Source organism: Dromaius novaehollandiae, chromosome Z (genome assembly GCF_036370855.1).
Source record: "Dromaius novaehollandiae isolate bDroNov1 chromosome Z, bDroNov1.hap1, whole genome shotgun sequence".
Lineage (NCBI taxonomy): Eukaryota > Metazoa > Chordata > Aves > Casuariiformes > Dromaiidae > Dromaius > Dromaius novaehollandiae.
The window spans coordinates 73,700,429-73,717,766 of NC_088132.1; the positions used below are offsets into that span (position 1 = coordinate 73,700,429).

Sequence of the window (17,338 nt, forward strand, 5' to 3'; positions counted from 1 at the left end):
AAGCAGGACTTCTGTTATCTAGGAGAGCTTCAGAAGCAGGACATTCCCTTACGACTCCTGGAAGAGGAGGCAGAGAAAACAGAAAGCCACGCATGTATGTTGGGTTTTTTGTCATTAACCTAAGCAGCTCTGACCAAGTATGTGCTTGGAATAAATGTGATATTTTTTACCAGTTTATCTAAAAATTCCACATATTAAACTGATACAATGTTGAATGCATGCAGTGTCTATGGAAAATAAAAGGTTATTCCTGTCCTGTCTACAGGAATAACAAAGAAAAAACTTTACTGTTTACAGAACTTAATGAGTGAGAAAAACCGAAGTTGGTACAGTCAAGCACTGGCAGACTACAACCCAAGTCATTTTCATGGGAAAAGGAGAGAAGAGAGAGAAACAAGAAATCAAGCAGGCAAAGAAAGCAGAAGTAAAACAGATGTGGCAAAGAGATGAGAAGGGGAGAGAGCCAGAAGAAAGAGTATATGGAAGCAAGAGGCAGCGAAAGCCAGAATGTCATGACGATGCACGTGGCGAGAAGGGCCAGGCAGAAGGAGCAAGGCGTAGCCAGAACTTTGCACTGAGCTTTAATGAGCTGTCTTAAATAGCTCTTCAAGTGGAAAAGAGATCAACAACTTCCTATTAATGTGCAAGTCAGATAACAGCCTACGAATCTCTCAATCCAGAAAATCCTGAAGCTCAGCAGAGTTGTCCCACTGATACCACACCACTCGCAGACGGATAGGAACATTTTGATGGAAGGAGATGCTGAAGTTGCTATCTCCAGTAAACAGCAAGAAGAAAAGGAAGTCAACGTTCAGCTATTTGCAGCCTGGATTACTGTTAAAGATCCAGCAGATCAGCATTACTGCACTCAGCCTAGCTGCTATTTAAACGCCTTGCATTATTCATGAATGAGTGCACACGTAACATCCCAAAGACAACGGGGAAGAACATCAGAAGATACCATACATTTCACCAAGCAGCATACAGGTTAAAAAAAATGCAAAGGAAATGAAGCTTACTCATCCTGCAGCTTTTCCCAAAGATAAAACTCCAAGAGTGACCACCTCACTGCTTCATCACAACCACATTAGTCTGCACAGAAAGACCAAGCAGCTCTTTAAGGTAAAATACAAAGCCTGACTCTGGAAACCAGCTCTGACCATTCCTAGCCCTTGTTTCACTTACAGCAACCATTAGGATGGCTGGCACAATACTACTCACACCTTCAAAAGGCAACATGGAGGAAGCCATCAAGCACTAAAAACAAGCCTCACAGAGGCAAAGTCTGTCCTTGGAGAGGAAACATCACCACCTGCCATAGACAAGAGCCCTCAAACTGACAATGATGCCCCTGACCATCTTACTCTTACCTCTCTACCCTACTGCTACCACGTTTCTTAGGTACAGCATGAAAATCTCACAAACTTTCAGAAGCATATTAGAGACTTATTTCTGATGCACAAGAAAAGTAGCGGTTGACAGGGAGAGAGAGGAGAGAGAAGAGGAGCTGCCTTTAGAAACCAACTCCTTACCCTCTAAGTTGGCTCTTGGCTAAACAGGACATGCTAGAACCAGAGAGCTGCTGGAAAGAAACTGCAGCAGCAGCCAGAAAGAGATGCGGCAACAGAAAGGATGGGATTTTCAGCCAGAATCTCAAAACTCTGCTTTTGTTTGTTTTTACTGACACCCACTTCACTTCAGCGTCTAACATTTTGGATAAAAGACGAATTTATTAAAGATTCAACACATATGCCGCTTCATTTAAGATTCAAGAGCTAACAGTATACAACTCAGTCCTTCAGCATAATCACAGAAGACCTGGGTTGACAGTCTTGATATTTTGAAGGTTAATGAAAACAGAATTTCTTTTTAGCCTTTTCAAGTTGTTTTTATGCTTCCAGATTGAGATCACCTCTGGGAACAAATTTAAACCTGTAAGCCAGAGGTAAAATGTTACAAACTTGAATTGAAAATACCAAGAAGTTCAGACAGTAGAAAACAGAAAGTTGCAGTTCTAAGAAGATTCAATAAAATACCTTAATACTGGAATAGATGAAAGGGACCAATCAGACTAGCTACTCTATGTGCTCTTAAACACAGAGTGTGTCTTGGTTATCACATTATTTTGTATTCATAAGCTTCAGTACTCTCAGAAATGAGGTTTCATATAAACCTCCAATTAAGAGCAAAGCAATGCCAGGAAGCCTGGTGCCTTGGAAGCTACAACATTCTGCTCTTTAACACATTTTATAAAATACGTCTAAGTTCCCACAGTTAGCTGAGCAGAGCATATGCTCGTTCTGTGTCTCAAATTATGCAACTCTTCAAGGAGGAACTCCTCCTCCCCACTTCACACTGTCAAGCCTGGATCAGCAGGGACACTGAAGAAAAGCAGAATATCCAAGCTTTTAATGCAGTCTAATTTTATTTTCCGCATGTCATTTTGTTTCACTGTTTACAAGTCTTTCAGAGCAGCTGGGCTGTACTACCCCCATCAGAACATTATCATTTACCACTGTCCATTTCTTACAGTCACGCTGATAAATTATTTAATCCTCCCGTTACAGCCTGTGCTGAGCAAAGGCAGACAGTGTCTAAACAAGTTTAAAAAAAGCAAACTGAGCTCATGAAATTACAATATATTTGGTGCCGAGAAAGTACTGCTCTAGAGAAAACAGAGATGGGCAAGCGTTCTTCAGTTCTTTCTCCGAGGTTTTATATATCTCCTCTTCCTCTAGCTAACACCCTCCACACAGTATGCACAGATCTCAGATCTCAGCAGATTCTATAAAAATGTAATTATTTCAGTGTTTGATGTACTTCCCAAAATTAAACATACAGTAATTTAGTGGAATAAGCTTCCAAAATATAAAACAAATGTCAAATAGCTAGCTTTTAGAATCAAGTTTTCAGTAAGCAGGAATTAACCAAGAGTGTTTCATGCCAACTACCGCAGTTTCTAGTTCATTTCTGGAAGACCACAAATGAGAGAGGAGGTTTTTGCGCAAAAGGAGATGAGAAAGCACAGGAGGGAAATGAGCTACAAGGAGTTGACAGAGTCAAGGACAAGCACGGGAGTACTCGTACCTCTCCTCCCTGCTGTACTCCCTCTTTTCAAACACATTTTACTGCAGTTTGGCATTCAGTTTATGCTGAAGTTGTGGGGCATTTTAATTTCACTAAATTAAAGGGCCCTTCTGGCCAGCTTTACTATGGTCAAACAAACTGACTGAGAGCTGCAAATTTAAGCGGGGCTAGGATCACCATCAAATCATCAAGGGTATCCATGAAGTTACCGCAGACTTGTGCAACTCATTAACAGCTACAGACAAAAGAATCAGGCAGAGCACTGATTTTATCCACAGTGGAAAACCCATAATACTTGTACCACTTCACAAATACCTAAACGAGCTGTCAGATGTCTTCTCAGCTTCTGGGCTGCCAACTCACACAGACTATTCAGCTAACAGATACAAACATAAGAAACAGTTTTATATACTCCTCGAGTTACATTTTTAGACTATAGTTGATCATATAACATCACCTTTATACAAAAAGCAATGACGAATATACACTGCTGAACTGGTAGCTGAGATAGACTTGGCGCCTTTTTCTTCCGATGTTCCATCTTGGACTTTCAGTACGAGACCCACTGCTCCAGGACATACGCTTATGACTTGTGTACAAGTTAAGCAATAATTTTCATATCAGTTTAAAATATTCTTGTATTTTTTTAAAAAATGGTTATATTGCACTGCAATATAAAAATTCAAACTAATTTTCTGTTATTGGCACTACATACGGGATGACTACTACAGTTTTAGAATCCTTAAAAAAAAGTTATCCCAGCAGAAAAAAAAAAGGAAGAAAAAAACAATACAAAGGCATTCATGAACAGCACTAAACAAATTAGGAAACCTAAGTCATTACTGAGCATTGGGCTTTTTTGATCACTACTTATAGAGAATTGTGTCACTATTAGCAGTACTCATCATTTAAAGAAGAGACATTTACGTTTTGGGTTTATCAAAAGTCAAAGCTTTGTTTCTTTGTCAAAACCCTTCAAAACTCAACACATGCTCTAGGAAAGTGATAACTAACAACGTGTATCTAGAGGATCAGCCGCAAAGCCACAGATCTGCTCTCCTCCAGCATCCAGCAGTAGGTCAAATGTTAGCAACTTTGCTACTGTACAATATTCTAGTATAGCCATTATTTTTATCTTCAGTTTGCTGAGTACTTTTCCCTTAGACACACTCAGTCCTGAAGTAGCAGCTTTATACTAAAAATGCAGGCAGGCATTTCAGAGCAAGGCTTTGAATCAGTGTTCCTTTGAGCAGCCCCATCGCATCTCCTGCCAGCCCACGACAGCAAGTACCACAAAACCACAGAAACACAAATCTCTCGGATGGGATTTATCCCTCACCTAAACAAAGAGGAACAGGAGCCATCAGTCCTCCAGAAACAGAGGCCACTTTCCCACCCCATCAGCTGAACCACCACAAAACACCTCATATTTGTTTCACTGGTACAGACAAGGGCGGCTATTCTCTCCCAAGTTCAGTAATAACAACCCACTAATCTCCTTTCTACCCACCAGCTCCCTTTACCATTTAACCCTCATTTGTGTGCCACATCTTGATTTACACCAAATGTTTTCTGAGGACGGTCCTAAGGCTTGCTGTTTGCACTGCAGCTAGTAGTTTTACTGCTGTTTCTAAACCACAGCTTTTCAACAACAGCAGCAGGATCTTTAGCATCACCTGCCCCTGAGGAAGAGGGGAAAGTGGTCACTGACCTGTTCGCTGTCCCTCCCACACTGGCCTGGCCTATCTAGAGATGACATAAGTAGCTGCAAACCCACTGTTGTTTCTAAATGCAGAAGCAGGTTAATAACTTCAGAGAAAGCTTCCAAAAAACTAGAGATATGGCATGCCTTTCTACAAAAAGGAGAGCAGTATCATCTCCCAGCAATTGCCACATACCACACTGCTTTCCAGTACAGTATTACAGACCATAACTTCTATGAACAGTTTAAGATGACCAAGCTGTGGCTTACTTAAAAGCATTTGATATTGCCTGGTATAGCAGGTTTTTAATGTTGTTATAAAACAGAAAAGAAACTCAACAGGATAGCGCTTCAGCACATTCACTGCCATAGGGTCAGCTCTCCCAGTTCAACACTGGTGGATGGCAGTGACTGAACTCCAGTTAGAATAAACTAAAGGATCCAGCAACCACATGAGAAGATGCGTTTGAGCCAGTGCACTTGCAAGCTTTGGTCACTTTGAGTGCACTCCATGGGAACAGGCTGCATATAACCGAGCTCTTCAAGCATGGGCTCTAGCTGGTTCTACTGGGTCCACAGCCCACCCAGGTCCACCAACAGAGCGCCACTTCTGCAAGAACTGTACCCCTCACACCATTGAAATCCCAGCAACAGATTTACACAGCCCTAACTCAATGGCACATTAATGCCAGCATAAAGATGCTAGCATCCACAGTACAGCACCCTAAATACATGACAAAATCAATGTGGATGTATCAGGGCTGGTTGGGGAGTGGAGGGCAGGAATAAGGTGGAAAGGAGGTGGACATCTGACATTTTAGCAGACAAAGCTCCTCATCAGTACCACGTAAGGTGCCATAAGCTCAGCCTATGCAGAGGAATGTGCAAGTCTTCCTGATGCATCAATGGGATTTGAGCTCCTAGAGACAGAACTAATGGATATCAGGAATGAAACCCCTCAATTTTTCAAAGTGGGCCTTTGGTACTCTCAATGAATTAATGAATTAAAAGATACTAACAAAATTCTACCTTATACATTTTGCAAAAAATAGATTTCTTCAAATATTACTGGGAAAGTAGGGTCAACACAGCAAATTGATTTGGCCTGGAATGATGCCCATTCCTACAATGTGTATAAAATATTTTGCCAGCATTTAAGTAGTTAAAAGGCTGCATCCAAGAATCAAGAACAAAGCTGTAAAATTTTTTTCCTGCGTGCATGTGCACACACACAGGCACACATATTCTAGATAGTATTTAGGGTCTTTGCTTATTATTCCAGACTAGATGTTGTCTTGCTCCATTCTGTTTCATCTGCTGACAGACCAAGGACAGGCTGGCTTGGATTGCTTCTGCTGGTGTAACAGCAAATCAGAGAAATTATTTCTTTCACTGCTGTATCAACTCACAATCCAGAGCCTGGCAAAAAATTTACCTTCTTCTGAAAAGAACCCACAGCCTTGGCGGACAGGGATTTTACACAGTGGAAACCAAGCAAGACAGCACTATGGTGCGCTGTGATCTATTAGGATCCAACTGTGAAAAAAAGCAACACCACGGGTTGAAGGAAGTGGAAGAAAAATATATGTAGAGATGGGAGGATAGAGCTTCCTCAGAAAGATTATCAATCAAAGACATGAGGACAGACAAAACTGGTTGATCCAGTGGCACATAGCTTATCTTCTCTGAGAATTACACTGAAAAAACCTGCTCTCTTCCAGATTTGTGAACTCTCTGAATCTATTACTGGATACAGCAATGTTTACAGTAGCTGACATGAACTGAGGCAGTCAAACATTTTTCCCAGAGATACAGAATATGCATCTCATCCCAGTTTTCATTGCTGTTCGCTGCAAGTCAGAGCTGCATTTAAAATACTGACAGAGTGACTCACTTATGGATTATAATGCACTTTGACATTGCCAGAAATAACTAAGAGCATGCAAGGAAAATAAATCTGTACCTACAACAACAGTAAATAACTTTGACATTCATTGAGTCAATAAGCTCTGAAAAAAAAGTCATTTGATTACTTAATCTAGTTCATTTAAAGCAAGTTTCCAGACAATAAAAGCTTGCTTTCTTTTTTAATTTACATTCAATTTCAGGTTGTGGGTAAAAGCTAGTATGAGGATGCTGCAATTATCCAACAATCAGGTATTGGGAAATTCAGAGTTAAGATTACATTTAATAGAAATGTAAACAAAATTGGAGTCAAGAGGTGAATAGTTGAGGTACCAATTACAGAGAGAACTCGCTCTCAGGAAAGACTCATGGCAGAAGTCTTGTTTAAATATATTACTTCTATATATGTTTATATATGTTTAAATGTATTACCACTACAGTGCCTCACTTATGGCTTAAGATGACTAGAAGTTAAAGCAGTTGGTAGCATGTGATCTTGCTGGGACAGGACAAACGTGCAGAGAAACACAGAAGTAGTGCACAAAAAGCAAAATGACTAAGTATGATGAAGGAAGAGGCAAGAAGTGCCAAAACTAGAAGGGCCTAGTTAGAAGAGACTGCATGTACAAGCACTGAGCCACCTGTTTCACTTCAGGAATCAGTAGGAAGCCCAAATCCTGCACTACATCAGTAATGAAAAAGTCAAATTCTTCTAAAGACAAAGCAGCATTTCAGGCTATGAAGCATGCCTGAAAGCTCCGTAATCTCTGGAGAAATGAGAGCACCTAGCCTGGCCTGAGATTTCCCATGGCACCATGCCAAGGCAGCAGCACACACACAAGAACCACACAAAATGAGAGCCCGCCACCACAGATCAGACCTTGGCTTTTAGACGTGAGGCTACTGCTGAGCTCCATAAGCAGACAGCCTTGAGCCAGCTCCCTTCCCTCACTCACTGACCCATCTTTCACCCCCTCTCTGCTTCCCCTGCAACAGATATCACATTCATACAGGAGATGGGAAAATAACCATGAGAGACAGGTGGCTTTGGTAAGCAACCAGAGGCACGTGGAGAACATAGGAGCAAAAGAGAGAAGGACTAATCTAATTCTAACACTTAAGGACAAGTATTTCCTCATTTAATGAACCAGAACCTGCCTACTGAAATACAATTTTCTCCAGCTAGAACAAAGAAGCCAGCCGAGTCCTTTCAGAGCCATAAGAGGGCTCAGCAGGACACCAGCGGCACGCGCAGCTGCTCTCCCTGAGCGGAAATCCCATCGTACCATGGAACACATGCTAATTGCAAGGGAGAAGAGCCCTACAGTCCTTGTCTCCAAGAAGCCAGGTCAAGAGTGACCCAAGCTACTGACAAGTCAGACTACATGTACAGCTAGTTTCTTTAAATGCAAACTATATACAGCATTTTGGTCCACTTTTGCTCTATGGTGCATCAAGTTTTAAGATAATTTTGTAAGTTTAATGATTTGGAAAAACATTCTCATGGGGAAAAAAATCTTCTACTCACACGTAATTTCTTGCTCTTGCCTCTAGGTAGCTAGCCCTGATCACTGCTGGGAACAGGAGATCATCAGCTGGACCACAGATCTCATCTAGCACATTATGATGGAAAGTTGGATGAGTTTTACAGAGTAAAGTTTCTTGAGCCCATTTTTATTATGTCTAAAAATATATCTATCAGTTATTTATCCACGTTTTAAGTAAGAACGTTCTGTACTCAGTGTTTTTGGTCAGGAAGGACACCCATAGTGTTTCTGTGTAGAGGGGTTTAGTGCCTGCTTCATACGCAAAGGTCAGGTCAGCTTTCAATACAGAACCACAATCAATGGGTCTTCTGGGGTGAATTCTTACTTCCAAAGGGCTACAAGTCATTTGGGCAAGTTTACAATTTTCATGCACATAGCAACACAGGCAGAGTTCATTTTTCAAACTTAAGACTTACTTCTACATTAAACGTCTATTCTGTATTTGGCCATGTAAACAATTTGATATTCATAGATGTTGGACACTTGCAGGCAATAGATAAGCAAGAGTACATGCAGTGCCACAAGCTTTACTGAATTACCAGAAAGTTCTTAAATGTTAGCCACGTACTGCATGAAATTTCTAACATCACAATTCTAGTGACTCTATTTTTAAACCCATGAATGATTAAATTCATTCTTATACAATATTAATTGTTCAAACCAGGAGCCTCTGATTAATTATTTTAAAAGGTCACTTTCCAGCAAGATGCAGGCTGCTAACAGGTGACACAAAGGGCCGCTGTAGTTCTACTCTCTATTATGTCTATTTGCAAGAAGTGATTTGGTACTCCGGCGGAGATACCTGCTACAAGAGCTTGAAGGTGTAAAAGCACCATGCTGTGGGAACAGGCGCAGCTATTTTTTCTACAGAGAAATAGTTCTGCTAGCTTACTCATATATCAGAATATTTAGAACAAATCAATCAAACCAGCCTTTCTCAAACAAATGCAAAGCCCAGGGCATATTTGCTGAAGTGAACTCACAGACGGTAAGACATTTAGCCTGTGGACACTTTACACCAGACAACTTTCTCTGATATTTTGATGTTAGGAGTTCTGCGTACTATGCTAGTATGAATTAGCCAAATATTACAGTTTCTCCAACAACTTTTCTTGTTTGCAGGCTTTACAAATCAATTGCATCCTTCCATATCTTCCATATTTTTAAACAATATGCACACACACACACTTCATATGCACATTTGTGCACATGTGTGTATGTATGCTTCGGTTTGGGGGGGTTTGTTTTGTTTTTAAAAAGAGGACACATTTGGTGTTACTTAGGATACCACTGCTGACATACTTTCGTATAGGCTTGTACATCTCAGCTACACAACACATTCAGATTTCCTAAGCAACTGGTCAATGTCCATGTTTCTGAAGCTAGTTTTAAGATAACATAATAAAAGCACACAGATAGATTAATTCTTCTCTCCAAAAAAGGTAAAGAGTAATCAACATTTCCTAATGTTAACAGCTTTGTAGAGATCCTATAATCAGCCTAATGGATAAACATCCTGCAAAGTGTAACATGTAAGTCTTCCAGAATTTTAAGCAGAGGATAAAAGACTTGTTTAAATTATGAACCTTGAATTTTATTAATGTTACTGCCAAAAGTAGATAAGACATTCAAAAGAGACATCACTGAGGTTTCATCTAGCATATGTTAAGAGCAACATTGCAGAAATATAATTTTGCAAGCCATCATAGTGCATACGATATTATTTTCCCATCCGAGATTTCAGAAGTGTTAAAAAAAAAAAAAAAAAAAAGGCAAGATGAGATAAACAGAAATTAGTAAAAACATTTTTCATCCTTCAACTCACCACTCAAAAGTGATATCAACGAAATTAAACATCAAGTACACAAAGCATCTACATTTTAACAGGCTAGAGGAAGCATCCCTGAGTACATCTACTCTCCTCCTCTTAAAATTCCATAAAAGTCATAAAAATAATATTGAACACATGATATTTAAAAAGAATATAGCCTGACTCAGTTATACAATGAAAACTGAGCATCCAATTTTGTCGTTTGCGTTGGTATTACGGGCATCTGACAACCTAGGTGACCTTGCACACATCTTATTTTCCTAACGCACATGAGGACATATTGAAAAGTTAAAGACTCAATGCCTGATTTCACTTTTCAGCATCAGGAGTTTTAGACTGACATTTTTGTAGGGGAAGAGTTTTTCACAACCTACAAAAGTTATTAGCTTGACAGAGACTTCAGTATTGCTCTCTCCAGCTGACCTGCCATTTCTTCCATGCAGCTCTAACAAGAAAACATTGTCCAGATGTACCATCCTTTGACAACTAACCAGAGAAGGCAATGAAGTACACTGAAGGAGGAAAAAGTGTTAGGAAGAAATAAAAAGGTCTGACTTACAACACTGGGAGGCAGCACTGGGCAACGGTTTCTTCTGGACTTCCTGATAGGAATACTAAAGGAAAAGAGAAGGAACACAAATTGGTAAGAAAGCAAATGTAAATTTATGAAACAGTTTTCAGAGTATGACATGCCACACTAGAGAAAACATCTCTGGCAGTATCAAAGCACAAAGTAGTCATCTTAATACCCATACCCAAACATTCTCCCAGGAGTCTCTCCCTTTTTTATGCAAAAAGCAGATGTTAATAGTTGCGCATCTGGCTAGGGCACAGTTTCCTTCACTAGAAGCAGAGGCACTGTTTTCAATTCTGAGACTTCAATTTAGGCATCTAAAAGATCTGACGCTCTGCATCAAAGTTTTACAGTGGTGGGGAGCTCAGAACTGAGTACAAGACAACTTATGTTTTAGACATCCAAGCACACCTTCGGGAGCTCAAGACTGAAAGTGAGGGCTTGCAGCAATATTGCACTTGGAGACTGAAGGGCAGCTACAAAATTAGTGTGCCAAGCAGGGCTGTAATATGTTTGCCCAGCCAACGCATACAGTGGATCACAGAAGAGTTCGTATGTCCACAGTGAAGAGTTTTTACATCTCTTTTAACACCAAATCAGAAAACAGAGATATTTCAATTAACTAGCTTCTACTTTCACAAAGCTGTTTGTTATAGCATCAAAGCGCTCCCCAGGGGAATGCTGGTGGGTTTATTTTGTTATTCTCCTCTGCGTCATATTACACAGAGATACGAGAAATTTAGGACAATTGGGCAAAACAATGAGAACAGTCTTTGCTAGGGAAAAAAGGTCCCAAGACAAGGAAAGCAGCAACTTAGCAACCCGAGTGCTGCAATCAGCGCAAAACAGTGACACCAGACAGCTCCTTCAATTTGTAAGAATTAATGATCAGCTCATTAAGCAGAGGAGGACAACCCACAAACTTCTGTGGTGTTTATTTTCATATCTGTGCTATTTTAATTGCACAAGAGATGCTGAAAGGTGGTAAGTCATCATCAGCAAACTGCTACTTCATTGAGTTATTCAGGATTGCAAAAAACAAGAACTCATAGCACTGATAGGTTAGCAAACCTGTGGAAGGAAGTCTGCTGATGAGCGACCCTAGCTGCACAGGGCAGCAACAGGTTCTGAACCATCCGTCATACTCAGAGATGAGATTTGAGAATGGCAGTAGTTGTCCTTTCTAAAACCCAAGCCCAATGGCTAGCAGCAATCCCAAAAAGGAAACTGAACACTACGTGTTCAAGAATAGAAAACAGAAAGAATTATTATGCCACCACATAAACACCTAATGAATCTGCATTTTGAGTACTGTGTACAACTTTAGTCTGCTCATTCTTTGTCTCCAATGGAGGTAGCAAAAAAAAAAAAAAAAAAACAAAACAAACAAAAACAAAAAACCCAAAAGAGATAAAGGCACAAAGTTGTCCTGTACGAAATGCCGCCATACAGACTAGGACTCTGCAGCCTGAAAGCCACCCAGAAGGAGAGATCTGTAGAGATCTGAATGGCACAGGGTGGATGAAGGAGGATCAGTCATTCAGTTTCTCCAAATAAACCTGCCTCCAGCTGGTTTCGTAAGGAAGGGTTTCTTTGTTCAGAGCAAACAAAATATTTCTTCACACTGTGCATAATTAAGTTTACAAATTACAAATTAAGTTGCCGAATTCCCTGCTACAACATAACAGAGTTAAGTGGGCTCAAAAGCCAACTGACAGTCACAGAAGAAAAAAACCATCAAGTGCTGTTAAACACAAAGTTACTGCCTCAAACTTGAGAAGTTCTTGAACTACAAGTTGCTGCAGAGTTGGAGCAGATGCAAGAAAGGTGTCCCTGCACACTTGCCTTGTTATGTTCCTCTCCGGGTCACCAGACATGGGACTAGACAAGCCTTGGGTCAGAGCCTGCACAGCTGCTCTTACATTTTTAATTTTCTTACTGGTGAAAGGGAACATCCATTATAAATTAGGTCACAAATATAGGGACATGACTTTGTTGTTATTATTTGGTAAAAGAATGCACTTAACATGCAGAGAGACAGCACTCCAAGGAAAGAGAAGTCTCAAACTCTGGACATTTTTCACCAAGTAAAGATTCAATGAAGCACTAGAGGGCATCTACGCTCCATTGAAGTACCTGGCAGAGACTTCTGCTACAGCCCACTGGAGAGGGAGGCATTGCAGCAGTATCGCTGACAAGTCAAACTACTGAATGAGCTTTTCACCAAATCCAAGAGGTTCTCAAACTTCTGGGAAGGCAGGAAAGGTTGCCCTCAAGCAATTATTTTTTAATCCACCTAAATATTGGTCAGTCCTCATCAAAAAGAAAAAGCCGCCTTAGTTTTCTCCATCTGCACAGTAAACCCCATGACTGAAATAAGGAACGGACAAAGATGGATGACGGAGCCCAGAACAACAAGGTTCTGAAGTCACTGACAACACCTTTTGCAAGGTATCTTGCTAAGAAAAGGGACCTATCAGAGTTTCAGCAAGCACCAGGTTCTCTCTCACTGGTATTACCATTGCTACATGAGAGGTAAGAAATGCAGAACTTCAATCGCAGGCATTAGTATGTCAGATCTTAATTTGAAATTCAAACAGCACAGTAGTATGAAATGTAAAGAAAGGTTTTAATAATAGAACTGTTCCAGACTCTTTAATAAAAATCATAATTTTTAGTTTATAGCTATTTACTCAAGCACACACAAGAAAATTCAGGAAAGCAAAACCATAGCTAGCGGGTAATATAACACAAAATTCATAAACTGAGCCATGAACAATTTGATCAGGTCAAAGCTTTGCCTCCAGTAATGTCTCATTTCCAGGAGAGATTCAGTAACTGTTTTCATCATCTTCCCAGAAAAAGTTAACTATAAAATATCCTTTTTGACTTGATTTGATGAACAAAGACAGCTTATCACAGCTTGTCAAAAACGGCTTTACCCTCCTGCAAGGTAAGGAATAATGTTACCTTTACTTTGAGTGCACACGCGTCAAAATAGTTCTGTTTGAGCACTTCCAGGATACGGAAAAATATTTCTCTGATTAATACCAACATTACACTTAAGAAAACAGTCCTGAAAACAGCTCGTGGAGGACTTGTAAATTCAGAACATTTAGTAGTCACCTTAATCACAGGGATTCAATACCAAAAATATAAGCAAGCTACGAGACATTCAGGGCTGCATTCCTACATTCACCTTTCAGTTCAGATATTTACCTCATCATCTCCCAGTGAGTTTATTTGTTCTAATTTTCTGGTCCAGTACCTGGCTTCTTCTTCAGGGATATCTACAGGAAAAGAATCAGAGTCACGCCATCTTATTAACCAGGCAAGTTTGCATTCATGACCAGCAGCACTAAGAGTATTTTGAGATCACACCACAAAAAGCACACTGAATTCTGAAGTAATAAAACTGCCTTACACTAGCACTCAGATGGAAAAATAAACATTCTAAATAGTAACACATTTCAACGTCTTCAGAACAAACATTACTTTTTTGTTTAAAATTGATTGACCAAATGCACACCACACAAAAGTAGGAAAGAGGGAGACAGACTGGTACGTATTTAATTCAAGTATTAGTTTTATAAGGTGTCATTTAATAATGACTTGCTATATACTTGATAACACGTAACAAGATCAAGAGCCTCTTCCGGAGGCCTGCATAACCTCTAAAGAACAAGGACTCCTTTTGGATAGTACACCCCACCTATGTACCTAAGGTGACCCAAATGAAGTACTGAGGGGGAAAAATAAAGCTTCCTGTTTTCCTTTGCAGATAAGGCAGATATTGTGAGGTAATGAACAGTTACAGACACATTCAGTGAAAATACATTCCTATTTTTATATCTCAATGCAACTTCCTTGTGAAATGCATTACAGCCACCCTTTCACCTCCCAGAAGACTTACCAAGTTAACTGCCAGCAGCAAGTAGCAAGCATAACCACCTTTATTTTGGTAACTATTTTCTATTTCACACCTTGAAATAATACTGTGGCCTAATGGTTTGAAGGGAACAATGAATTCTGCCACTCAGAAAATGTCACCTCTCTGAGGGCACCCTCAAAGGTGCAGATGAACTGCTGTGGAGAGCTTAACATGAGGCAAGTTAGATATGAACTGTGCTTAAGCAATAGAATAAGTGATGCACAGCACCAAGGGTTAAAAAAACACTGAAAGCACAGTATTAGTCAAGCTTCCAACCAGGGACTACTCTGGCTAGATGAGATCAACCCTGCCAACCTGATCATCCTCAGGACTAACAAACAAGGATAAGTAATTACATGAATTTAGCTGGCTTTCCCATCTCCTGCAACTCTTAACTTTCACAGGTGCCTCATTAGGAGCCAAGATGTTTACACCTAACAAGTTTGTTTTGCTGCAATGAACTGTATCACACAAACATCCTCGACAACATGTTAAGCTGTACATAGGTGAGAATAGGAGGAGTATGCTGGGATGGTTTCCTGATGAAAATATACTTCCAAAAGTTACATCCATTCTAGCTCCTCAGAGAAACTTTTTTTTTTTTTTTTTTTTTGGAGGGTAGGTGTTTTAGTGAGATGGAAAACTACACAGATCTACAATGCTTTCAGAAGGGACTGAGCATTACTTTCTTCTTTGTCCCAGAGAGGACACCTGTTTGGCATATGTCCTCTGTCAGCCACACAAACCATCATCTTTATGAAGGCAGTGACCCCAAAACACATGGAGAAACCAGTGGCCACTATACTAGAACATGAACAGCTTCAACACGAATAACGAACATTTCCAAATTTCATAGAATTTCAAGTTGCAGAAGGAGGTATTTCCCTAGGCTACATATGAATGTCTACACTTCTGCAAAATAAACAAACACCACTGTATTTTTATGCAGTAAGCCTCGTACAGACAAAGGGGTAAAACAAGCCTCATTTCAGAAAGTTATAGGGAACTGCAAATTTAGTACCTGGGTCTTGAAAGCCTGCATTAAGTAGAAAAAGGACAAGTTGTTTCTCCTTTTCTTGAAGGGAGATCAACAAGGTAATATATATTAACTGTAATACACAGTCAGTTGCTCTTTCTGATGTACAGTATGATGCTTTGTTGTCATATGTTATTAGAAAACAAGGTAGGAGAAACATAAGACGGTCTTCCACAATTATTGGATTTGCAGAAAAACATATATGCTTTTGATCATCAGGGCTGTAGATCAAAAATACACAGATTTCTTAGATGAGCTCTGCACAAATTAGGGATGATATTTGAAGGAAATTTGACAGAATTGATTTACAAAGAGGACATCACTTAACTGAAGGCCATCGGCATAGGACCTAATGCGATTTAGGGGCACAAGAAACTCCAATGAAGATATGAAACAATCCAAATATGATAGCAAAGCCTATGTAATTTTGCCCTGGGAAGCCACCACATCTCTAAAAGAGAAAGAATAATTTATAAACTGAGGAATAAAACCCCCAAAGCCCAAAATCTAATGCAGTGAGATCCAGGAGGGATGAAGTGATATCATCGATACTGCAGAAACCGTAGCAGTCTCAGAGCAGGCTTCAAAGCTTACCCAGTTTATCTGCATGCCCAGGCAACAAGAAGCACCGTGCATCTCTTGGATTTGTTTTTAATCTCCTGTATCCAAGGCACCAGTTTCATACACAGAGCTATCAGATTTTTAGTACAGGGTCACTACTGCTCTATAGAAACAGCTTTTTACACAAGTCAGAACTAGAAATATTCTATGGTCAAGATTTTGAGTTTTTAAGGGCATCTTTTTGATCTTGGAGAAACTCTTGTCATCAGTGTAAATGGCAGTACAGTTACTGCACAACAAACCTTAACATTAAGTAACCAGCCTATGAATTTGAGTGAAGTTACCTTCTCAAAAGAACAGATGCCCAACAAGCCAGAATTCTTGATTTTTTTGAGAAAGCAGCTTAGAAATATTTAATTTTGCCATCCATTTGTGTCTGGCCTTAATCACCTGTTTTGTTTAAGCTGCTTCTTTGGAGCACAGAGAACCCAAACCCCTAGCGCAGAGATCACAGATGGACTGCTTACGAGGCACACCCACTAGCCAGCTCCTGCATCAATACAGAGCTTTGATAACAAGTCCAAGTTACTCTGCTACATTAACTTTTGCTTACGAGACAAGCAGCTGAACTAGTCCAAACAGAGACCATCTGATGTCAGCCAAGGACTCCGCTGACATCATGCTTGGTAAACAAGAGAGGAAGGCCATATGCCGGTGAAACAAAACTGCTGAACAAGAATAGTGAGAAGATGGGCAGATCTATTCACTACCTTTTTGGACTTCTTAGTTTGACACTAACATGGAAAGGTTGCCAGCTTTAACCCCCTTGCTTCTACTGCCATCTTCAGCCAAATGCTGAAAGCTGAAACCTCTGCATCACTCTGGGCTCCTGGTGTCAGGGTGCAGCGAGGACCGGTTGCTCCCTAAGGGAGTGGAGCCGGGAGCTGAGCTTACTATCTCGCCAGCCAGGGCCCAGGTTTACTGTACCAGAATGAGATGAGCTGGACAGACCCAGAGATCGTGGTCAGGTTCAACCAAGAGTCCAGACCATCAGGCAAGTTCATAATGATGAGGCAGGTCCAAGGTCAAGCCAGGAAGTCGGCCCGCAGGTCAGGATCAGGTCCAGTGATTGCCAGGCAGGTCCAGGGCAACAAGGCAGGTCCA

The 17,338-nt window shown here is 40.4% G+C and overlaps 1 protein-coding gene across 3 annotated transcripts in view; it reads right to left on the reverse strand.

Moving 5' to 3' along the window:
• LOC112988024 (protein unc-13 homolog B) overlaps positions 1-17,338 on the reverse strand; it is a 218,157-nt gene that overhangs the window by 161,327 nt on the left and 39,492 nt on the right. For all 3 annotated transcript variants that reach the window (XM_064502595.1, XM_064502594.1, XM_064502596.1), the window contains 2 exons: positions 13,866-13,936; positions 10,632-10,686 (listed from right to left, as the gene is read on the reverse strand). In XM_064502595.1, coding sequence (XP_064358665.1) covers positions 10,632-10,686; positions 13,866-13,936 — 126 coding nt within the window. The remainder of the gene's footprint in view (positions 1-10,631; positions 10,687-13,865; positions 13,937-17,338) is intronic.